The 24,256-nt window shown below is 31.5% G+C and overlaps 2 protein-coding genes across 2 annotated transcripts in view; one reads left to right on the forward strand and one right to left on the reverse strand.

The window, feature by feature from the left end:
- LOC131849291 (arf-GAP with Rho-GAP domain, ANK repeat and PH domain-containing protein 2) overlaps positions 1-12,727 on the reverse strand; it is a 74,330-nt gene extending 61,603 nt beyond the window's left edge. Inside the window, exon 1 of the mRNA XM_059199331.1 lies at positions 10,996-12,727. Within this exon, the coding sequence (XP_059055314.1) occupies positions 10,996-12,458 (1,463 nt within the window). The 5' untranslated portion in view covers positions 12,459-12,727. The remainder of the gene's footprint in view (positions 1-10,995) is intronic.
- Positions 12,728-19,298: 6,571 nt separating this feature from the next.
- On the forward strand, positions 19,299-22,115 carry LOC131849131 (uncharacterized). Its single transcript, XM_059199125.1, has 2 exons — positions 19,299-20,050; positions 21,932-22,115. Exons 1-2 carry the CDS (start codon positions 19,299-19,301, stop codon positions 22,113-22,115), a joined length of 936 nt encoding a protein of 311 aa, XP_059055108.1.
- The last annotated feature ends 2,141 nt before the right edge of the window (positions 22,116-24,256 follow it).

Consider the following 24,256-nt stretch of genomic DNA (forward strand, 5'->3'; position numbering starts at 1 on the left):
AATTAACCGTTATGTCCCAGATACTGTATTGCGGAGAAGTGAGTACATTAAACAATTCTCGTCTACAAGTCGATTAGCGAATGAAAACCTGACGCATAACTAATTATTTGACGTGTAAAATTTGTGTAATAAAATCTACTTTTTCGCATTAATATAGTAGCAAAATTCCCAATGTTAAAAATATACAGTATTTTTAGCGTTGACAATCTTGCTACTTCGTCTATACTTACAGCGTCTTTGGGTCTAAAATAAGCATACAACGATACTGCACACTAGCTGAGGTTTTTTCCGACTTGTAATAAAGACACTTACATGGCCTCACCTTAACTTAGTAGATCGAATGAACCTTGTTAGAAGAAATTTCTAAAGAAATTTTTCCAAAGAGAGCTTTCGTTACGATAAGAAATTCATACTGTAAGTTTTGCATTCGTCCAACAAGCACTAACAGGATGACTTTATTGAGTTCATTGAAAGTTCATATTTACAATACAATATGCACTGCAGTTCGATATCTCCGTACAACATTTTAGTAATGATATACCTAAGTAAAATAATTACATGCTATTTTCACTGGGAATAATGATAGAATTCAATTTGCATAACCAGCCGAATTTAATAGAGCTCTCACATTGCCGACGTAATATTAACGTACTAGTACTCTTTCAGCGCCGGGTTACTAAAATTAATCCTATTACGGTTCATGTAAGCGTGGTTGTGCATTTCTCGTTTCATCAGGTCGACTTTTGACATGATTGAATCGAATAGGGTTCAAATGAAAATTGCCACGAGTAAATGACATTCGATGCTATTTCCTTTTGATGATGCTCTTTATGGTATTATTAAAGGTATATCTCATGGTAATATAGATATATATATGTACACACTCACACAGTCAACACAGCCATTTAATCCTAAACTATGCAGAGCCTGTTGTATGGGTACAAACCAGTATTAGACACAAATACATACTTAATATAAATAAACAGCACTTAAAGCAGTACAAACAGATATAGTTATAAATATAAATGTTTGGATTGTGGAGGGAACCAAGGTGAGGCAGTTGTTACTGCCAATGTTAGGACCAACAGCGTCCAATATTTGAGTAAAGTTATGTATTTGATATTTTATCGCATAGAATATTTTTGAGTCTACTTTTGTAAGCGCTGGTTAAATAAATCTATACGTAAAACTCTATACTGGGCTTGGATGATTGTCATGTCTTTCAAATTTTCGACCCAACAACTATTATACATTTTCGTTCACCACGATTTCAATGCCCATTAGTTAATAGCCTGTATGTGACATCAAATGATGGGCAATGAGAAAAGCCAATTACTCAGTAAACCATTATTTAGGAGACGCCCTTGTAGCGTTAGTTGTCCAGACAAGGTATTTTCGATATTTTAATTATGTTAGATACACACTATTTGAACGCTATATTATTTTCTAATGTGGAAACGGATTACATAAAATAATATTAACATAAAAATTTATCAATTAAGTTTCTTGTCAGTTTTTCTTAACAGAAGTAGTTACTTAGTTAAACTGGGAAGTAAGAAAAGTTATGTACAAAATAATGACTTGCATAAATGGCTAAAATTTTCCTACATGAATAAATAATTTATACTGACGATTTTAACGTAAACTTATTTATTACCATAAAATCCTTTCTTAATAACCATAAAAAGGAAACACTTCTCTTACACATACTATACATACATATGCTACATATACGGCCGGCCCATTTCCTCTTCAATATCAAAATTATTGTTCGCTTTATACAAATATTTTTTTTAACACGTAATATTTTGTAAAATACAATAACATTTAAACCAATAAAGAACACATCAATTTAATTTGTTTACGACAACTCAAAGTATATTTCCCTCTGGCAATTTTTATTGCGAATAATCCTTTTACTGGCAATTCAATTAGTTTAATGCAGTTATATCTGATAATGTACCCATCATTTATATTCCTTTTAAATGACATTCTTTAAGCTTACATAGAGAACAATGTCATTATATATAAGCTGCTTTTCTCAGCTTCACCTTTTGTCTTCCATTCTACTTTGAGATTCTTAGAGAACAGTTTCGTCTTAAAAGAATTGTACTAATTATTCTTAAAATAAATAATTATCAGCTTTAAATAAGTTCAAAAGTACAATGCAAAACTTAACAAATAATCAAATTGGAAGTTTGGGTTACAAACAAGGATTTTTGGACAATTCATTAGAATATTAGATATTATTCAATATCTAGTTTTATAAAAACGTAAATAAATTCATCTCACAATAATTGGCCTTCATTAAAGATATTAACTTACTATAGCTATCAAATTGGATCATCTATTTTTTCGAGTCGAGCTTAAGCCTTAATCCTTTTTATCCTTATTAAAATTGTTTATTTGTCTGCCATTATTTTGTGCTTTACCAGCCTAATTAGAGGTATTTGATAAAAAATAGGAAAATTTTAGAATATAAATAGTATAAATAAAAATTATAGTGTAGTTGTCTTTTTAATAGATTACTAGATACAATATTACACTTTGATCTTTATCAGTTTTGCATAGAGTAATTAAGTTTCCCTACCATTTGTCGAGGACGACATTTTTGGCGTTCAAAGCTAAAAGGTAAAACAGAGCTCTTATGATGCACTTTGCTCTTCTTTCTTCTTCGCCATCAACCAATGAGCTATATTTCAGTAGCTACTGATAATATAGATTTTTAAATTTGATTTAATGGAAATAATAAATAATAACTTTGAATGAATATTTTTCCCAAATCTATATATAGAAAATATTGCTATCAAAATACTATAATCCTACTTAATTCAGTCGGTTACATGAAATAGGTTCATTTGTACATACCAAAACCTCTTTTATATATAGCTACTATAGCTTTTAATCTATGTGGTTCCAATTTATGTTAGAATATGGGAAAATGAAATTTTAATGCAAAACACAATATGCTCGTGTCACGTCTCAAGTCTTAGGTCACGTCTTGAGTCCTTAACGGCTTTACCAATCAATACAGAATTTGGTAAACAACTAGTCCTACTTGCTTACACTGTTTGTCTCTATATACGATTTTCTTTTTTAATTTAGATTAATCTACTCGTATCAGTCAGTCTGAGTTATTGATATTTAACTAATTTATGTTCAAACATAAAAAGTAGTATTTTTTATTGAATACACTGTAAATATCAGCAAACCTCAGAGAGAAACCTTGACCGAAGTAATTAATTGAATTAAACAGTTGGTTTAGACTGTTTCCCTCTTGTTTGTGAGTCTCTCTTCGACTAAGTAGTTCAAACCTAATTGAGACAATTACAGATACACGCTGATTGCGATGTTGGTAGATATTATATCGTTTAGAGCGATGTGTGTGTATACACCGATACGTAAAGGCCGGGTCATCTCAATGCCCGTTTGTTATGCTATCTGATCCATCTACTTGAACAACAACACGATTGGTTAGTCTCTTGGACTAGAATATGCTGAATCATTATATTCTACAACGCTATATATTTATAATAATAAAATATGAATACAATATTTTATAGTATGTGCATTTATTAAGTATAGGTATACATCCAATATATTAATTTGATTGATTCCAATCATTACAAATTAATAATTATTAAAAAAGTAATCGTAATTATATTATTAGCGTTAGTTATAAATATAGACATAAACAATTCTGTACAAAGTCGTGGATATGGTAATTAATCATATTACGAGTTCAACTAAGTAAGAAATTACAGGATACGAGGTATTACGTCTTAGTACTCTGGAAAGCCAACGACGAATGAGTGTTATCGTAGTTGTAACATTATAATAGGACGTCCGTAGTGCTCTTTATGTATATAGGCGAATGATACCATAAGGAGGATCTCTTTGGGTGTGGTTTTCACTAATGTACTGTGGTAACGTTATTTAAAAGCATAAAATTAAGTTCTTGTTTTATTCCAATTAGATTAAATGTTTTTTTTAATCCAATTGGAATAAAACAAGAACATAATTTATTAAGAATACCACGGGTACAAAAAAATTACAAATCTCTATGATAGTTAAAATAGATTAGTAGGTTTTAGAGTCAATGAATAAGGGAGGCCAACTAATAATATGGTTAAAAGTAACGCAAGAAAAAAAAACAATTCCTCACAACAATGTACTGTCTGTCCCACAGGCTTTAGGAACTGTTGCTAGTTAGGTATACTATCTAGCAAAAGTTTCTTCAATTATATAGATAAATAACAGATCCCAGCTACATTGCATTTTCGCGGTTTGATGCGCATGTTAATTAACAGGATGTTACCACGAGAGTTTTACCACAAAGGATTACATGTATAATACAGAGTTAAAGCAATTCAGCCACTGTTCATTCAGGAAGTTGTAAAATTTTGTGGACACCACGTTTGAATTCTTGAAGTGGAAAATTTAATGAACATTACCTTAACAATATGTTAACGTTTTTGTGCGGCTAATACTACTGTCTAGTGGATGAGCAAGTGCTCAATTTTATACTGTATATGATGTGCTAGTCCGTAGTTTTATATTTCGAAACATTCTGATAGGTATATTATTTGGAGTCTATATGTTGGTTAACTTTTAATGACTAAACGGTTGAGTGGATTTTAACCAATTTTAACGTAAAGTTCGATTGTATTACGCGAACGGACATGGTCTGTGTTTGTACTCGTAAACTAATCTGGGTATCGATCCCACGTCCAATTATCGAATATAAATTACGACAGCCTGAGCCCAGGTTCGAACCCCTAGCGGTGCTATCAGATTAAAGTCGTATCCGTCGAGCGTGAGTTGGCCCTCAGCCGCTTCATAAGTCCTTCCGTGGGTTTGGTGTGCCATCTGCATTCGCCCCCTGTCGTCCGGCGAAGCAGCAAATGCCAGCTGAGGCCAACAGCATTAGAGTAGTCCGATAAAAAAAAGTGGTGATACAGATGAAAGTTTGTAAAGAAATAATCGCTTGGTAACAGTTATTATACTAGATTACGTTTTCTGTTTGTAGAAAAAAGAAAAAAGTTGTATGCTATATAAAGTAGAAGTGTAATGTAGTGAAGTGGCTCAACTAGTTACATAATATAATAATATAATGAAGCACTGCAGTGAAGATAGAATATAATATACTAAAAAGCGTTCAGTTAAAGTATTACCAACCTGTCATGTACATCTATTGTATTGTACCATATTTGCCAAAAATACGAGTGTAAGTATAGGAGTAAAAAGTAACAATTTAAGGTTTTGTTCCCACAGAAAAACAAATTTCATTGTGACAAAGTTATATGAAAGCAAAAACGGATGGTTTTTATCAAAATTAACTAACGGATAATTAACGGATGTTTTTTCATCAAATGAAAAATAGCAAAATAGAGAAAACTAAACATATTATTTTTATATTCGTATAAAATTATACATATTTTTCTGCATTTTTAAATGCATACATTAAATCAATCAGCGCCGTAATTGTTGATTCACAATTTAACAAAAAGTTATTTATATCCAAATCACCCATAAACTAAACGACCATGACCGCATACTACTCATTGGGTGAATCAATATTAAAATCCATTCTAACACAATATTACCAGTACCAATGCATGAGTAAGGACATTAAGAAACCAGTAGTACCTAGTTAAGTAGTATATTTGTAGTAAGTAGTAATGAATGTTATCTAATCTTAACATATAATTAAATAGTAAAATCGTGATCAGTAAAAAAGCGGAAAGCTGAGGACGAAAATACCGTCAAAGGGACTAAAAGATAAGGAAAAGGAACGAATAATAAACTTTATGATTAGTACGCCACAACACAATTTATTATTAAAATGGACAACAGTCATTCGATTTATCAGCAATAGATGGAGATTTGTCTATAAAACTTAACGCATACAATCTCTTTCTATTTGCAGAAAGAGAAACATTGAATAACGTTCAATAACTGAAATTATTCATGAATAATCCGCAACCTGACGAATAGTGATAATTCTTTTTATACTACCACTGCCATTCCGATCCGTACCTATACCGCTAACATCGAAAGGAGTGCAGATTAATGTAATCAGGAATTATAGCAACAGGTTAAATTTCCTCGACGTACCCACTTTGAGGTATCGTGAATAAATCCGGGTTAATTGGGCACGATGTGTTAGCTTTAGACTCATCCTTTCATGCTTTAGTAATGGCTTAAACCGGTATTCGCCTGAATATCATTGACTGGCTTTAGATTAAGTCTTTCATTCAGACAGCAAGTCATAGAGTTAGATCTCTGAGTTATTCGCATCGTTAGTATTCATAAAACCAACATATAGACTACTCAGAAATTCTGTGTACTTCTAACTACAAATTCTAAATACAATATAAAATCAGGACGAGGCGAAATCTACCTGTTTGTATGGTAAAGTTTCGCGTAAAAATCGCTGGAGGTATTACAATGAAACTTGTTAGAATATGTTGTATTAATCAGCATATATTCTAATGGAACATATAGCCAACAGAAAGCTGAGCAAAACACCCCCAAAGGATGACATAGCCTTCAAATGGTTTTAATACGCCACCTACGATTTATTTATTACTATTTTCTAATTTTAATAGAGTGTGATTATTTTTAATTCTCAATAATAGACAGTGTTTACACATGAACACACGTAGTAAGTCTAGGACACCACGAGTAATAAATCTTTACATCATATAAAACAAAGTCCGCTACTGCTGTTCGCTTGTATCTTTTGAATTGTGCAACGGGTTTTAATGCAGTGTTCAGCAATAGATAGAGTTATTCAAGAGGAAGGTTTATATGTATAATATACGCGCGTTATAGTATAGTACAAACCGAGAAAATAAAAAAAAAGTAAACCACCTGTGCACAGCTGGGACGGGCCCCTTGTATAATATAAATAAATAAAATAATACTTTTCGCAAAACAAAAATTTAATAGAAAAATATAATACAATAAATATATTATACCTATTTTAATTGCATTACACAATTAAAGAAGACACATGACAACAAGTAAAACTTGTAAAAGTACACTTGAATAAATACAATAAGTAAATAGTTGTAAACTGTGTCAAAAATATGGGGGCAAACTAATATTTCACTATTCTGTGGTCTGTGCAAAATGCACGTAATCTCTTACAAGAAAACTGTATGTAAAATTATATATTCTATTGGCATGAACAGTTTTTCGTCGCTTCGCCTTACACAAGGCTAAAAACAAAATGACTATCTGTTGCTTGTGACTTTGTTGAAGATAAAAGGTAGCTTAATTTCATCCTAAAATCTATCTTCACTAAAAGTATCATTAAAATTCGTACATCCATTTAGTAGTGAAAAGGTAACAAACAGACACACTTCCACATTTATAATACTAACGATTACCCGGGATTACCACAAACTTTCTCCCTTCCTTAGGATACCCTTTCATATTCTTTTTTGAGTAAAAGACAGCATAAATTATTGAATACATATCTATTCTCGTAATATTATATAAATTATTGAAAATTTTAAATAAGATTAGTACTTATGCATAGTATAGTTTTACAGTACAAACCTTTTATAAAATAATGTTAATACACAATTATAGTAAAGCTCGAAGAAACAGAAAAAAACTGGAAAATCATATTTGCTTCTGGCATGGTGATCAATCTATTAAGTCCGACTACGAGACTCTTGGACTCTTTTTATTAATTTATGATCGATATGAATTTATCATATCGATCGTAAATTAATAGTTTATTACACTTAAATACTATTGATCGATGACACAATTAATTATTTTATAATTTAAATTAAATATAGCAACACTACAAATGTGAATTTATAATCTCATATTCTAAGTTGCAAGACAAATACCAACGTGTCGTTCTACAGAACTATAGTATAAGTACAAGACTTTATTATAATTAGTTACTGGTCGCCACGTGGTAGAAATCCTACCATAATTAGTTTAAATTAAAAGTTTGAACATTATTAACGTTCTATTTTCAAAGACTAGCCTCATATTAATTACTTTGATAACAGCACAGAAACAAACTCGTTTCGCTGTATTGACAAATAACAATATTGACATTATTTAACATTGACGTTTTGTTATCAGTCGTGTAATATAATGGTAGTGTGTGTTTTTTTATTGATTTAATAATGTATGTTTTATGTATAACTAAAAATATATATTAGTATTCTGCACTTCTCACACGTATTAATGTAATTACTTTATGAAGTGTTAAGATAAAGACAAAAAATGAACGTCGCACAGTGTGGTTGACAAGTTGTTGCAGTTGCATCCCTAAAGAATTGTCGCTCATTCCATTCAAATCTAAATTAATAATTATATTTAAACTCGCATCTACCGATTATATAAATTCCTTCGTAAGGCACTTGGATAACCTCATTCCCACGTTTTATTAAAAAATCACTTTAATCACCTATTAACATTTTACATACGTTACGTTACGATTTTGCATACGTATGTATTACAAATTAATATTGTGGTCACTAAATTGGTCTAATGACTCTAAAAGGGTCTAGAAAGTGAGCATGGCAATGATGTAGCGCGGGGTAATAGAGAATTGTTAGTAATGTGGACTGATGACCCCATTGCAAGCAATGTACCATGTCTGGTTGACTCTACGCGGTTCGCCCTGGAAATGAACATGATAAATAGTGGAACTGACCTAACCTCATGCTAACGTCCTCCACTGGTGCCCCGCCAGCGTAAACCGTTAATGCAGGCGGATAAACCATTCTATTATCAACCATTAAAGAAAATTATGTAATGAATAACGCATACCCATTGAGTTCGGTTGATTTTAATGTAAATAAATCACTAACAGTAGTTAATAAGAGTTACATGACCTATTCAGAAATTTAATTCACACTAATATTATAAACGGGTAAGAGAGTCTATATGTTTCTTTCCTTTTAAAACTAAAAGGCTAAAAGGATCTTATGTTAGTTAACATGAAAATAAATAATATCACTATAGACTATCTTTTATCTCAAAAATAATCTGGAATTAGTGACATAGGGCCATCGTAATATATTCAGTAGGTAAAGACATAGTTAATGCATAACAAGTCGGGGGGAACAGTTAGTATACAATCTTTTTACTATATTATATACATCTACTCAATGTTATACAATATAAATAGAGAAGATGATTCAATACCACCTCTGTGGTCAACTACCGATGTTCTTAGCTTCGATCTCCACACACAAACATTTGTATTCATGATAACATCCGGCTTTCCGATAGAAACTCAAAAGTTGCTGGCAATAGTTAACTCCCTATTAAATATTGAATGTAGAGGCCGACACGAATATACTTTTTATATGTATGGTGACAAGTATAACTGCTACATGTATCTGTTTGAATGCTTTCCTAATACATAATATATACATATAAATAATAATGAATTAATGACAAAAAATAGGTAATAGTGGTCTAGTACTCACAGGATAATAAGTATCTGATCAATTTGGGACTAGATGGCGCTGTGTAAAATAATCAGGGTCAGGTAACAAAGCATTGTTTAAAAAAATATATTCATATTCAGATATGTACTTATAGTGAGAACCTGTATATAATATATACATATCTATGAGCCACAGGTTTATTAAGATATTTTAAATGAGCATGGATATAATGTGGTTTCATTATTTTAATACAAAGTATCATGTCCTATTTCCTGCTTAGTAATTATCAGACTTGTTATATATTCATTATAATAATTATTATAATATTGCAATATATAACTTGTCAATTTTCAGTACATTGGGATGACAGTATACATAATAAGTAGACAGCAAACACAATATACAATGCAGTATAAATTTTTTGTATATTGTTTATGAAATTTCTTACTAAGTACTGGAACTAAGAAAAATATATATATAATTTGTTATATAAATTGAGAAAAGAGTAGGGGCGCACAAATTTTCTTCAATACAAAAAATAAATACCTAGTTTATAAAATTAGACACCCTTCTATTTTAATTTTTTTACAAATAGTTTTTAAACACATGTATTGACTATAAAAGTGTAGTTTAACACTATCTCTGTTTACAGAAAGCTTTGAGAGTATAGAAAGCTTTATGAGTTGTTGAGAGCTATTTGTTATAATTATAACAATAATAATGTAAATTATTTATCTTTTAAATATAACAATGTTAATTCTAAGAAAAGTCATTTAAATTTTAATGTTTCAGCCTGAACCTAATTTAAATCAAAGAAAGTGTTCAATAAGATAACTGACACTATTTATTGGGTCTGTCAATATGAATTCAGGAAAAATAAATATCTATCTATCTTTATATCTTAAGATATCAAATAAATTTAAATACCAAACTTCTTCATCCATTCAAGTATTTAAATGTCAATATGAAATAAACCTTTAATATTCACACATTTTTACTGACTGTAATGCAATTGAAATACAAATATAAGTAGCACACATTACATATAATATTCAGGTCATTAGTTATTATTGGTTGTTCATATTTAAGTTACAAGGATTATTTTTGTAACTTTTCAATTTATCCTTTTAAATATTCAATATTTCCTTATAAAAATAGATATCAATTGTTTCTGTAATTTGAATTGTGCATATGAAAATAAATACAAGTATTTTTTTTTATATATATTATACACAATTATAACAAAGATTTAGTGTAACCTTTAGTACACAAGGAATTCCACATAGAAAACCATCCCATAGTATTTATGTTATTATAAATGTGAATGTTAGATTAGATGAGAAATCTATTTTATGAAAAAAGTAAGTAAGTATATGTTTGTTACTAAATCATTCATTTTTAATTAAATAGCTATGTATTATAATAGTAGACTGACAGACAATAACCTAGATTACTACTTTGTATACTTTTATCCTAAACCAAATTAAGTCACAAGACATGAATACACTAAATTAAACTAAAATTTATTCAGTTCAGTTTAAATAAACATTTCAAAACTTACCTAGAAGATATAGGCAGCACTAATTGAATAGAATACACATTGTCCAAAGTGTAAGCTTCTTTCAAAATAGAATTAGTTGGATCTGAATAGCATATGAGTTTTTTATTGGAGAGTACACAGTATCTGGACTGTGAATTTTTGAACAGATCCTCACCAACGCTTGCTGCAATCCGAGTTATTATACCACAAAAGTATGGACCCTCCAATGGACTTATTAACGGCCTCTCCACAATGTGTAAATTCAAGTTCTCTTGTTTCGACTGCTTGTTCAAAACATTATCCAGTTTTAATATTTGTGAAAACTTGTGCATAACAGACTGTGGCTTTTTAGTGTCATTTGTGGCAGATTTTGTAGTGTCCTGCACTGAATCTGGGACTGGTATTTCATTATTATTTTCATTTGTCGATATAGTTGGGAAAAGGCTATCAGATCTTTCTGGTGGTGTTGGTGGGTTGAAATAATCAGATTCCCTATATTCTGATAGATCATCATGGTTGTCCGTACTTATTATTGAACCATATGTATCTTCTATTAGGAATGATTCTAACAGTAGCAATTCATTACTAACACCATCATATTTCTTAGTTGATGATGCTGTATTTAATGGATCAAACAACAGTATTGTACTCTTACTGGGCCTGTCATCCATTTCAAATTCATAGTTGTTACTAGCTTCCTCTGTTGAATGTTTCTTTGTATATTCAGTATTGTTTTTGGTTGAATTTGGCAGTGACCAGTTTTCATATAGAGAATTATTCCTCATCATGCTTATTTCACTAGTACGCTTCCTCCTTATCTCTGGTGGGTCAGGAGCCACTCTCTCAATTATACTATTGGTTCTAGATTGTCTGGGTGTATCATATGTCATTCGTTCATGTTCCACATGTATACTATGGTTCTGCTCAAATTCTGAACTGTCCCGGGAGAAATCGCTCAAAGTCTCTGATTTGGAATCTGAATTACTAGAAAATAATGAGAGGTCATCATAATATGTTGCATTGAGTTGAAGTGATGGTATATCATTCACATTTTCCTTTCTAAACTGTTTTTGTTCTAACATTGGAGACTGAAACTGTATATTTTCAAACATTCTGGTATCAATACAAGGCATTGACACATGCTTATTAGCATTATCATCAGTGCTGAATTTCCTCAACCTACGCAGTTTTAAACTGGACTTGGTACTGTCTATCACAGACCTAGATGTAGACAAGGTCTTCTCAAGTGTTTCTTTAGCAAACTTGGAACTGTCCTCTCTGGCTGTTTTCGTGGTAGTCGCCACTTTGTTCGCAACATCACCCGTAATTTTCGAAACAGTATTGAGGGATTTCATTAAACCCGTAGATAAAGATTTCTCATTGTTTTCAGTGATCTTAGTCCGCGGGAGAGGTATAGGTTGCTTAATATGGTCATTTGGTACGGTTAAAACACTCCGAGGCTTCGGAACCGGCGGTGTATCCATATCCTTAAGATCTCTTGAGCTGACCTGGTACGACTATTTACACATCGATAACATTATGATTCTACTCATTTAATGTAGCACACAAACAAAAAGTTGAGTCACTACGAAACTGCAAACGTATGGCACAATTAAAACAATGTAACGTGCAGATATAACTTATAATTCACTTAACACAACTTGAAGTTTTATCGATAACACAAACAATAGCAAATAAAATTGAAATATAGAACAAAAAAACACTGAGAAACAATGTACGTACGTTTGTGATTGTAAATGACATACGACTGAATGTATTGCCATTATAAGAATTTGAAAGAAGACACAATTGGTAGCAATATTATCGTATTTGAATACAAAAACTAGTTTTTATTATTTGAGTAAATTCTAAAGATACTTTGATAGATTGTTTTATGAATAAGGTTATGTGAATAATTTTATATAGAAAAAAAAACATAATAAAAACAATTATGTATCGTAATACTTATTTCCTAAATAACTAGTTAAGACTCCTTGTTCTAGCCATTATTAAAATAATATAAAGCGTTTTGTTAATATTGTTAAAAATATAATGTTTAGACTGCTTAATATGTTAAGAAAATATTTCAAATCCTTATTATATACAAACTAACTTTATTTATTCTTATATCATTACATAAATTAAATAAAGATAAATTACGTTAAATAAGTTCATTTAAATATATCGAAAACATATTAATCGACATAAAAATATTTATTTCAATGATATACCTATTCTATACATATATGAATCGAATAAAAAGATATAATAATATACCAACAGAGTGCATATAACAATTTGGCCATTATTTCTGAAAGTGACTGTCTGCATACTGTCTACACCTTTTGCATGATGCCTGATAATATGAAGATGACGGTGATATTCATCATAATCATCGTCATATCATGATTGATGATGATGATATAAAAAAAACTCTCTCGATCCATAGCTAACATTATGTTTTCCCCCATAATAATTTATTTCTGAATCTATAGACTTAGTGCTTTAATGTAAAATTTATTCCTTATCCCCCGTAACTTGTGCTAATGCTCAGGCATTAGTGTTTTCTGTAGATGGGACTTCTAGGTCCCGTCTTCATTAATAAAAAACTTAAGAAAGTCTAAACAAGATTAATTGGACAATTTTGTTTCACATAAGTTACAAGTATAAGTACATAGCTGTATTATTGTGTATCTAATTATTATTTGTATCTTACATAATATAATAATTAAATATTATAATAATTAGATGTGGCCTACTGTGTCTTACTTATTGGAAAGGGTTTACTACAACAATAACAAGCATTTCTTCCGTATTTTCTTATAAAATTAAGTCACACATCGTGATGTGTGACCACTGTTAGTTTGTTCATTTCTACCAAATCCTACAGTAACTTTTTAGAATTCTACCGAAAATTTATTATACTCTGTGGAAAAACATTTCCAATTTAGTTTAAACATGAACTGAAGAAACATAAGACTTTTCATTTAACTTGTTTTATATTTAATGTTATGTAGTGTGTATATTTATGGATAGCCTCAAATCTATACTAACATTATAAGCTGACGAGTTTCTTTATTTGTTTAGTTCGACGCGCTAGTCCCAGAAACAACTGAAAAAATTGTATTGGAGCAGCGGTAGATTTTATTTTTTTTAGTACTAGCTGTTCCCGCGACTTCGTTCGCGTGGAAATTAACTTTATTTTTCCTAAACAAAAGTAGATTAAGTTACTCCTTATTACATCAGCTACCTGCCAAAAAAAAGTCCCGTCAAAATCGGTCCAGCCATTTCAGAGATTAGCCGGAACAAACAGACAGACAGACAGACAAAAATTGTAACAAATGTTGTTTTGGTGTATGTTCCGTATTTATATTCATATGCACGTAGTAAAAAACGGTTATTTCAATATTAGAAACAGACACTCCAATTTTCTTTATATATACGTATAGATTCAACTCACGAGGGGGGGGGAAGGATCGTTTTTTTACATGGATGATAATGGAATGACAAATGACCGGTCTGCGCTAACCATTTACCCTAAATTCATGCTCATCATATTATCCTCCACTGGTGAACCATCAGCGTCCCCATAAAACTAATACACACACATACACATACACAAACACTAGATACGTCATTCAAACGCATATCGGTTTGTTCCTTTGCGATTTTTTCTACAAAATCTATTTTCTAGTAATAATAATAAACATAATAATAAAAAACCAGTTAATTTAAGATTTTATATAATTTTTGTGTGTTACTCTGCATGTCGTGTTTACTTATAAGTAATGATAAGTGTTACAAAAACGAGGAAAATTGATTCCTTTTGAGATTTTTTGCTACGTGTGCTGGGGAAACGGGTAATCGCTCCATCTCTCTCTCTCTCTCTCTCTCTCTCTCTCTCTCATGTGCGGGATTCAGTTACAGTACAATATATTATTACTGCTCTACTTATTAACTCACTTAAAATATTCAAATTAGGTTTACGTATGAGTTTTCCGAAGATTTTTAAGAATATAATTAGGTATTTGATATAAGAGTACGAAGAGTTTTAAAGTATATATATATATATGTACAAATTGCTCTTCCGTCGCACATAACTGATTTTAAATCAACATGTACCTACATTAGGAATATAGTTTTACGATTTTTATAAACATTACAATAATAATAACTGAACGTAATTCATGCATCGCTGTTACTCATAAAACTAAGAACCTACAGCATACACCTATTACGGCAATAAACAGCTGATAGATAACTTAAATACATTTTAGTAAGCATAATTATAGTGTTTGTACATCAGTCATAGCTACATCAATCACCCATATCAATACAAACATAGGTACTCATGAATACAAGTGGTTGGGTCCTTGTCTGACAGACTCGCAACCTAGTAGACACATTTGTCACCGAAAAATAATCTAGAATAAGGTGATATGGAAGGAGAATATGAACAAAAAAAAGATATTCTATGAAGAAGTTGCGGCTATCATCATATATTGTATGGTTATTACTAACACATAATTGTTGCAAAAAGTCTCATTTCAAAGCGCATTCTATCAAACTGAAAAGTACATATATGTATATACACGAAAAAATATTTTTAATGTTATCATGTCACTAAACATATCTAATTTTCGGAGTTCTAATGTTAGATATTTATAAATAGGCGACGAGCAAAGTTTCAGAAAAAAGTACCCGTTCCGAATGTAACGAATTAACAATTACATATAATTACTGAACTTTACATATTACGAAGAACTTACCTACATCTGAAATATATGTACATTATGAAAAGTAATATTCATATTCATACTGTGGTGGTAATCCAATTCTCATTTACGCCGTGGTTATATGCAAAATTTAATTGAAAACCATTTAGTCGTCTGTATGCCGAGTTAGTTAAATATATGAGCATTTATTTTTGTAATATTATTTGTGTTACAATAATTTCATTCGTGTAATACGTATTTTATTGTTATGAACTTCATGTTGATTTAATCCTTTTTTTACTCTCCCTCATTAAATAACTTGATAGAATTCGATTTATTTTTTATAATAATTGAATAACAATGCAATCTAATCTGAATGAATAGTTTTAAATACTAATAAATAGGATTTACGAGATTTATATCCGACGGTTACATTTTATATCAGACGGCCCGACGGCTTTTACGTAATTCCAACTTAAATAGATTCTTTTAATGAAAACTTTATATTCAGAACTATAATTGACGAAACTCGTATTACATGAAATTAGGATGGAAGATATTTATATAACTACTATATGTTAAAATACGTATACATATCTCCATATTAGTCATAAGGTTCATTCCATTTTTGTACAAAAATATTAACGCTAAGGTTACTTGCTTGTTATATATAAATATAAGCACGAAAATACATAGTCGCTAATTGATTGAAACATTATGAAACCTAGAAGTTACTACAATATCTAAAGTCATTGTCAGTTTTTTCGCAATCCTTATATCATTATTTTGTGATATATATGTAATTACTACAAGTAGTATTGTAATCACTAGGAACTATTAGTACCAAAGAATTACAGAATTACAAAGAATTACAAGAAGTGACTCGGAAGTTCATTTGCGTGTTTCATAGTCTACTATCTACATTATATCTTCACGTCAAATTTCATTATAATTCGGTCTGCCGAATAGTTCTGAAAAGCTAAAAAATTAACAGCTAGGTACAGGCTATTGTACATGCTTTCAATAAAAATTTACTTCCTCTAAGGTATAGATATCGTGATTTACCTACCTAACATTATCTAACAAGTAAATATAATCTGATTCCAATATCATTACCAAATTTGTGATTCGACAGAAATAGTAGGCTACATGATTACCTTTTATTAACGCTATAGTTTGGTATCCACGTGTAAGCCATTCACAAGAGGCATCACATTGAATTATGTGTTACGTATATAAGTAGGTATATAACCTATTTATTTTGTAGAATATATGTAAGCGACGGAAAACGCCGTCAACTGTATGAGCCGTCGGTTTTTGTTAGTCTTGCAGTTATGTAATATTACTTGGAGTTTTAGTTACTTGTAAGTTTAGAACATTGAATATGTATTATTGTAGGCTCTTTATCAACATCGTTTAAGCTGATGGCGTCTATGTAACCCGTCTCTCTTTTTACTTGATATTCGGAGGTATAATACTCTATCACAGGAGTTTGTGAAGATGATCGCAATTTGCATTATATCTCAATTTCTCTAATGAAAACTATTACTTACAAGCTAGTTATGTATATATATATATATATACCAACTAGTATGATATATACCAACATATATATATTTATATATATTACTATATTAACATTTACAAGAGTGGTTCTGCGAAATGCATGGGTACGCCCATTGGGCGGGAGTAGATTTCGACGATCAACAGGTTTATGGACTGAGGGTAACGCATGCGCGCCAGAAAACCTATAAATAGAAGGGTTGTGAGCCCTCGTTCGTCATTCTTACCACTTTGGGGCGCCCAATCAGTTCACTTGCATCTTAGTGAAATCAGTCTACTGCTTCCATTCCTAGTGGTCGCTCGCTTCTCATAAATTCAGTGAAATATTAAAATAAAATATATTCCTTTTTTTGCTTAAAAATTGTGCACTAAAAAATTAAATATTCAAAATTCTCAAAATAATTCAAAATCAAGTTTTATTAGTGTTTTCCGGGAGTTAGTGATTTTTGTGAAATTTTACTCAGTTTTGTTCGGGCACAAAGAAATTGCAATGATGTAATTCCATAAGACTTCCGAACTTTTCAGTCTAGTTTTTATTTACTTCAATAAAGCTGGTGAAGATTTCCCTTGCTTTCAAAATATCTTGAAAATTTATTAGTTATCAAGTTTTACGTACGTACGTTAAATAAAATAATATCATTTAAATTACACACAATCTAAGTAAATAGTAATAGTCACCATGACCGCGTACATGATGATGTTGTTCGTGCTGATTTTAAAATTAGTAGTATTTTACCTCCTGACGCTGTTTAAAGAACCACCAAAAAAATGACATAGCTACTGCAAATGTGAAGATGACTCGGACGACGAAGATGTTGAGAGGGGGCTACACTTTTAGATGATCCAATATGTTCGTATTACAAAAATACTGTTTTATTCGTAATGCGTTTTTATTATCTGTGCTTAATTTTATTATTATTTTCAGATTTTGTTCTGTGCGAGTATTTCATACTTAATAGTACAACTCACTTTGCAACATATTTTAATTTCCTATACGCATGCGTCAATGTTCAAAGTTTTGTTTCCGCGAAGTTTGGTTTCCACGAAGTTTCATTTTTACGAAGTTATTTTTCCGCGTTGTTTTGTATCCGCGAAATTTGGTTTCCGCGAAGTCTCATTTCTGCTTAGTTTTTCTATTGCGTAATAATTGTTTCCGCGTTATTTCGTTTCTACGAAGTATTTTTCCGCGTAGTTATTTTTTATATATATAGTTTATATATATTTCTGTTTAGTTTTATTATTCCGTAATTTCGTTTCTGCGAAGTTTTTAAGCGAAATATTGTTTCCGCGTTAATTCGGTTTTACTACATTTTTGTCCGCGTAGTATTGTATCCGCGAAATTTCATTTCCGCGAAGTTTTATTTCTGCGTAGATTTTTTAACTGGGTAAATTCGTTTCTGCGAAGTTATTCCAGCGAAATATTGTTTCCGCGTTATTTTGTTTCTGCGATTTTTTTTTTGCGTAGGTACGTATATGTAAAGATTTGTTTCCGTAACATTTTGTTTACGCGAAATTTTACTTCCGCGAAGTTTTAATATCTAAATTTAACTTGCTTAACCTTTTTTTGCCATCGTTTTTGCTATAATTTTTCTTGTTCTGTTGCTACTATCTCAATAGTTTATAATATAATAAAAAAAAAGTTTATTACCAGATATTTTTTTAGATTATTAATTATTTATTACAGAAATTTGAAAATTTAGGTTACATTCCCTTAGATACTCTGCATACTATTCAAAACATATTATTTGGTTGCTATATTTATCGCTGGTATGAATTATGATAAGGGAAAAGTAACGTTATGACAAAAATAATTCGGGCCAACAATCAATGAAAATGAAAAAAAACCTCCACCTTTTTTTAAATCGGTTAGAAAATATATACAAAAAAGACATAATAATAATAAATATTGAAAAAATAACATAAATACGATGTAGAAAACAGTTGCCCTCATTTTTTATTTTTTATTGTTTTTAATTTGTATAAATAACTTGGTTACTAATACGTTTCTTCATTCGCAGGTATCCGTAAAAAAAAAAAACAAACAAAATGGGTGAAACGGTAAGACCCGTTTCACCCGACGACGACTCCAGGCACTCAAATACATACAGCTCATTGCAATCCTCGGTTCAGTACGACTCGGACTTATCTCCCATAGTAAGTCCATGTTGTATTGATATAATATGGACTTACTTACTTGGGAGAAAAAGTTCCGGGGATACTAGCAGCGAGGTCTCTGAAATTGACAACAACATCGATCAAGGGCCTCAAACCATGCCTATGACAAACTCAACGGTAACATCTGACGATATCAGACCATCGGATACTACCCAAACACCTACGGTAGAGAATCGCAGACATTACGAAAACATCGACTTCGACAAAATAAGTCTTGCACCTATACAAACGCCGCCCATACCATCAACATCTAGGAGGCGGGGCTTACTGAGCAGCTTATGTTGCTTCTCTTCGTCAACTCAATCAAATGAGAGCGCAATTGAAATGACGAGCAGACGGGGAAGTCGGTCACATGTCTGTCCTTGCAAATGTAAATGCAAGTGTAATGCATCATCTCTCGATAATTGCTTAGAGAGTAAATTTGCTGATTCAGTAAAACAACTAAGTCAAAGACACTGGTGTAAATTAACTGACCTTAAGATACCATTCCCCGTCATCTATTCGATTTCAAAAAATTTACTAGCTCCATTATCTTCTGCAAAAATTTGTGTGAGACTATCCGACTTTCCTGTTTTTAGACAGCCTTATGTAACTCAAGCTTTTCTCCTGCAATACGTCACCAGGTAAACTTCATTCTAATATTGATATGGTTATTTATGTAACTATAATGGTAAACAAGATGACGGTAATCATCCGGTGGCAAGTGGTAACCGTCGTCTATATACAGGAAGACCGCCATGGACCACGTAACCATATCTTCCTTAGCGGTGTACTAATAGATGCATTTCTATTCCGTAGGACTGAGAACCCCCACGTATTTGTGATAAGAGTCGGATGGCTAGTACGACGACGCAATTCGATTGGCGTTTTGGTTGCTATGCCCCGCCCTCTTTAGAAACAATAATAATAGAATTTTTTGGACACATTTCATATAGCGCCATCTAGTTCCAAGCAAAAAAGGGTATTTGTTATGGGTACTTGACAACTGATACGAATGATTAGATTCATTTTTAAATTACATACATATTTAAAGCGAGACTTATACAAACAATTATTCATGTCATGAATACAAAGTTTGTATCGTGGAAGGAATTGGACCCATCAGAAATAAAGCTGTATCGATAGACTACCGTCGCGGATAAGTACCAATCGAACGGCGTTGGTACGGGCCGTTCGGTCTGTATTTGATTATGCGAATCCAGGTTTAGATGTTATGCTTCCGTATCCTGAATGTTCACTGCAAGATTGTGTACTTATAATCATCAGAGATCTAGTATTGAATACATGTTGGACGAACTTGTTTTTCAGATTTTAAATGTTCTATACATCTAATTGCCGGCATCATGCTAAACGCAACAAGTGGCATGCCCATATTTTGCTAGATAGGATTTGAATTAAAATCAGTAAAGAGTATTCAGTATTTCCATAACGGCATAGTTAGTCTGAAATATAATATGACACACATAGTTTTTCTTATGTCGGCTAGATTTCAACTTTCGAGTTTTATCATATATCTTTCATATGCATACCACGATCGGCTACACTTTTATTAAATGTATAGCGGTCACCAAAATTCGGTGGTTACGCTCGTTGAAATTCTTTTTGCGTCTTCGCCATCCAATACTTTTTACCGGTCTCTAGTTTAATAATCAATTAAACCATAAAAGTCAATATGTTTCGGTATTAGAAATCGGGATTCTTTTTATCGAATTTATTGGGTGTCAATTAAATTTTTCGTATAGTTTCATAAATTGACATATTGCAATAAATTTCAATTTATTTTCCGTAAATAAATAATTATCTACAATAGACATTATACGCGAGCATTTAATCTACATATTAGGTACATGTATAATGTACATATATCTCACACAGTCAAGTCTTTTATAGCTCTGGATGTTTGTTTCATATTAAAATTCGCGTGTCATCCGTACTGGCTACATTCTAAAGCTTTGTTAGGATTAAAGAAAAATTTTATTCGGTAATATTTGAATATTTGAACACACACATTTTTGAAATGCCTGTAGACTATCTTATAAATTTGTGTTTTGAGTGAGTGAGATGAGTGAGCTTTATCCTAAAATCTTAACAGCGTGTAGGAGTTCGTAGAACGTATGCGCAGCAAAAGGGTCGGGCGTATCAAGTGTGCGTAGCGCATGCGTAGCGCTCGGCTACTATGCGTAGCATCTCTTTACATACTATAGTTTGAGGTTCTAACTATTGCCCGCAATTTTAATAAATCTCTTCAATGATTAGTATACGCAGTATTTCCGTCGTCCCTGGTTTTGTTTTAAATAATAATTTAAAACAAAACCAGGGTTGGAACTGAAACTGGTGAAAAAGTTTATTGTTATTAAAATCGTTTGATAGATAGATTCCCCTATTCTAACTTATACGCTTTCTTAGAAAAGTTCTTTAACATTATGGGAATATACAAGTGTATATCTGTTTATCAAGTATAATTTACTAGAGGTTTGTATGCTACATACATTTTTAATTTGTAGGTTCCCTGGATTTCTCAGCCTACATCCAAGTGTCGACATTGGCAACGTGGTTTACGTTGAATACCGCAGCGACGAGCAGGTCAGGAACGCTGTTTTCGGCCTGAACGATTTGCCCGTTACCGATGACCATGTATTTAAAGCTTCCTATATTTCCATAGACCGCACTGTTGAAGCACTAATATAAATGACATATTACTAAAAATTGACTATTAAATGGCGTGCAAAATCGTTCAGTGCAATGCATATCTAAATTTATCTACTGTTATTTATCTTTAATATCTGTGATAATTATCATTAACTTTATAACTTAGTTAGTTAATTATATTACTATGTTAAGTATACTAAATTTAATTATATAATTTTTCTACAAGGTTATTGTTATCTTCAATATTTTTATGTCGTATTTATTGTATATCTTTGAATACCAGGGGCTTAGGGTTTATTATTACAGAAACCAGAAACAACAAATACTTAAACAATCATTTTCCGATTATACTTTGTCAAAGTCATATATAGCCACTTCGTCGTGTACAATAATGGAATAGCGGGTATTTCTGCGCTTAAAGTGCAACTATCGAACGCTAATAAAAATCTTTCAGACGATATTGTATATTAAATTGCGACACATTTATTTATTATTGGCATGGGCCAATCAAAACTCAGCTATATATATATGAAACAGGTAACTTGAGTCAGTTCGTCTTCTGATCATCATCTTAATTACAATTTATATTTACATTATATTATAATAAATTAACTATTTTAAACTTAACATTATAAAACCTATTTCCCTTCCCTCCTCTTTTCGTCTCCTCTCGTTATTCCGCATTCCTTCTCGTCCAATCTACTTTATTGTATACTTTACTCCATTTTACTCTATTCTATCCTACCTCCTTCGGCCTCATTCTACTCCGTTACGATTTATTACTTATAGAGATTTTTATAAAGCCTTTATAGCACTGCTATAGTGGGCTTATAAAGGCTTCTTAAGTTTTATGAATAAGACCGTTAGTATTTAATAACATTTTAGGCACAATTAAGTAATTTTCTAACACTGTCACTATATTTACATATACGACATTTTGCTAGTTGGGCTACTTTACATAAGTTAGCCGAGAGTCTCTTTTCCAATCTAACTTTAAAAAAACCGTTCGAAACGGAACTGTTTTATCTGTAGTTGCGCGCTGATTCTATATATTTAGTAGTTACTTTTTCCTGACATTATATTAATCAGTTTGCGCGGGTGGGTGGTGGGTAATCAGTCATACTAATACATATAAATATATTTTTTTCTTCATTACTTCCATATTAATAGTATATTACAATATTCAGAAATATTTTTACCATACAAAAATAAAATAATTGGTTAGCCGTGTGGTGACCGGCATAGAATAGTCCACCCCATTTCTTCCCGTGGGTGTCGTAAGAGCCGACTAAGGGACAATAGTGGGGGAAGGGTACCAACGTCCACTATAAACATTAATAAAATGGGTTGTCAACCGAATTGCCAACCGTGACAACTTTTGGCAAACCCCCGTATGATCGGCACCAATAAATACATATTTTTTTTTATTTAAAAATTACCACTAAATTTAAAGATGTGAGTCTTTAAACGGTGCGTATTGTTAAGTTATAATGTACGGAACAGAAACACGATCTTACACTGTTAGCTGCATGTATGACTGAATAAAATCAATAACAGCAATTCACAGAGAAACTAATAACAACAGTGTGAAAAACAATTTTGACACGAAATGTGAGTAGGTCTATATATATATATGGCCTTAGTATAAAGCAGTATGGAGAGACTAGCGTCCCTGTACAGGTAAACATAGTGTAAGACAAGTGAGATAGAGCGATGACCTTAAATTATGTAGGGAGTCATCGGAAGCTTAGGTGAGGTCAGCAGTGGACGGTAGATAAATGGTGCCGAATATAAATTATAACTATATATTATTTTCAATTTAATAGATATTTCTTCTTGTCTTCTATATTTTTATTCGGTGTTGAACTCTAGAGTTTCCTCGCAGGTTTTATATACAAAATATAATTGAAATATTACGGTGTCTTCATTTGTTTGATGTTAATTCTTGAGCATTTCTATGGTCAAATACCGAGATTGCTAACTGCTTTCAGTTTGAGTATTCCACATATTAAAACATAACTGATCTGAATTTCTTTGCATCTTGGCACCCGAATATGTTTGTGAACTATCTCTCCTTATTGTAATATTTAATTTTAATTTATCCAAATACTACCCTACACAAAATTATTTTTATAAAATTCTTTTTTTGGCTGACTGTTTCCTCTAAAGCCAAAACTACT

This window comes from Achroia grisella, unplaced genomic scaffold (assembly GCF_030625045.1).
Source record: "Achroia grisella isolate CSIRO2021 unplaced genomic scaffold, CSIRO_AGI_Agris_v1 utg640, whole genome shotgun sequence".
NCBI classification, from domain to species: domain Eukaryota; kingdom Metazoa; phylum Arthropoda; class Insecta; order Lepidoptera; family Pyralidae; genus Achroia; species Achroia grisella.

Bases quoted from the DNA above. Each gene is read 5' to 3' on its own strand.
- LOC131849131 (XM_059199125.1), top strand. From the start codon at position 19,299: ATGGGTGAAACGGTAAGACCCGTTTCACCCGACGACGACTCCAGGCAC. The intron at 20,051-21,931 runs GTAAACTTCATT...TTTAATTTGTAG, and splicing joins CTCCTGCAATACGTCACCAG to GTTCCCTGGATTTCTCAGCC.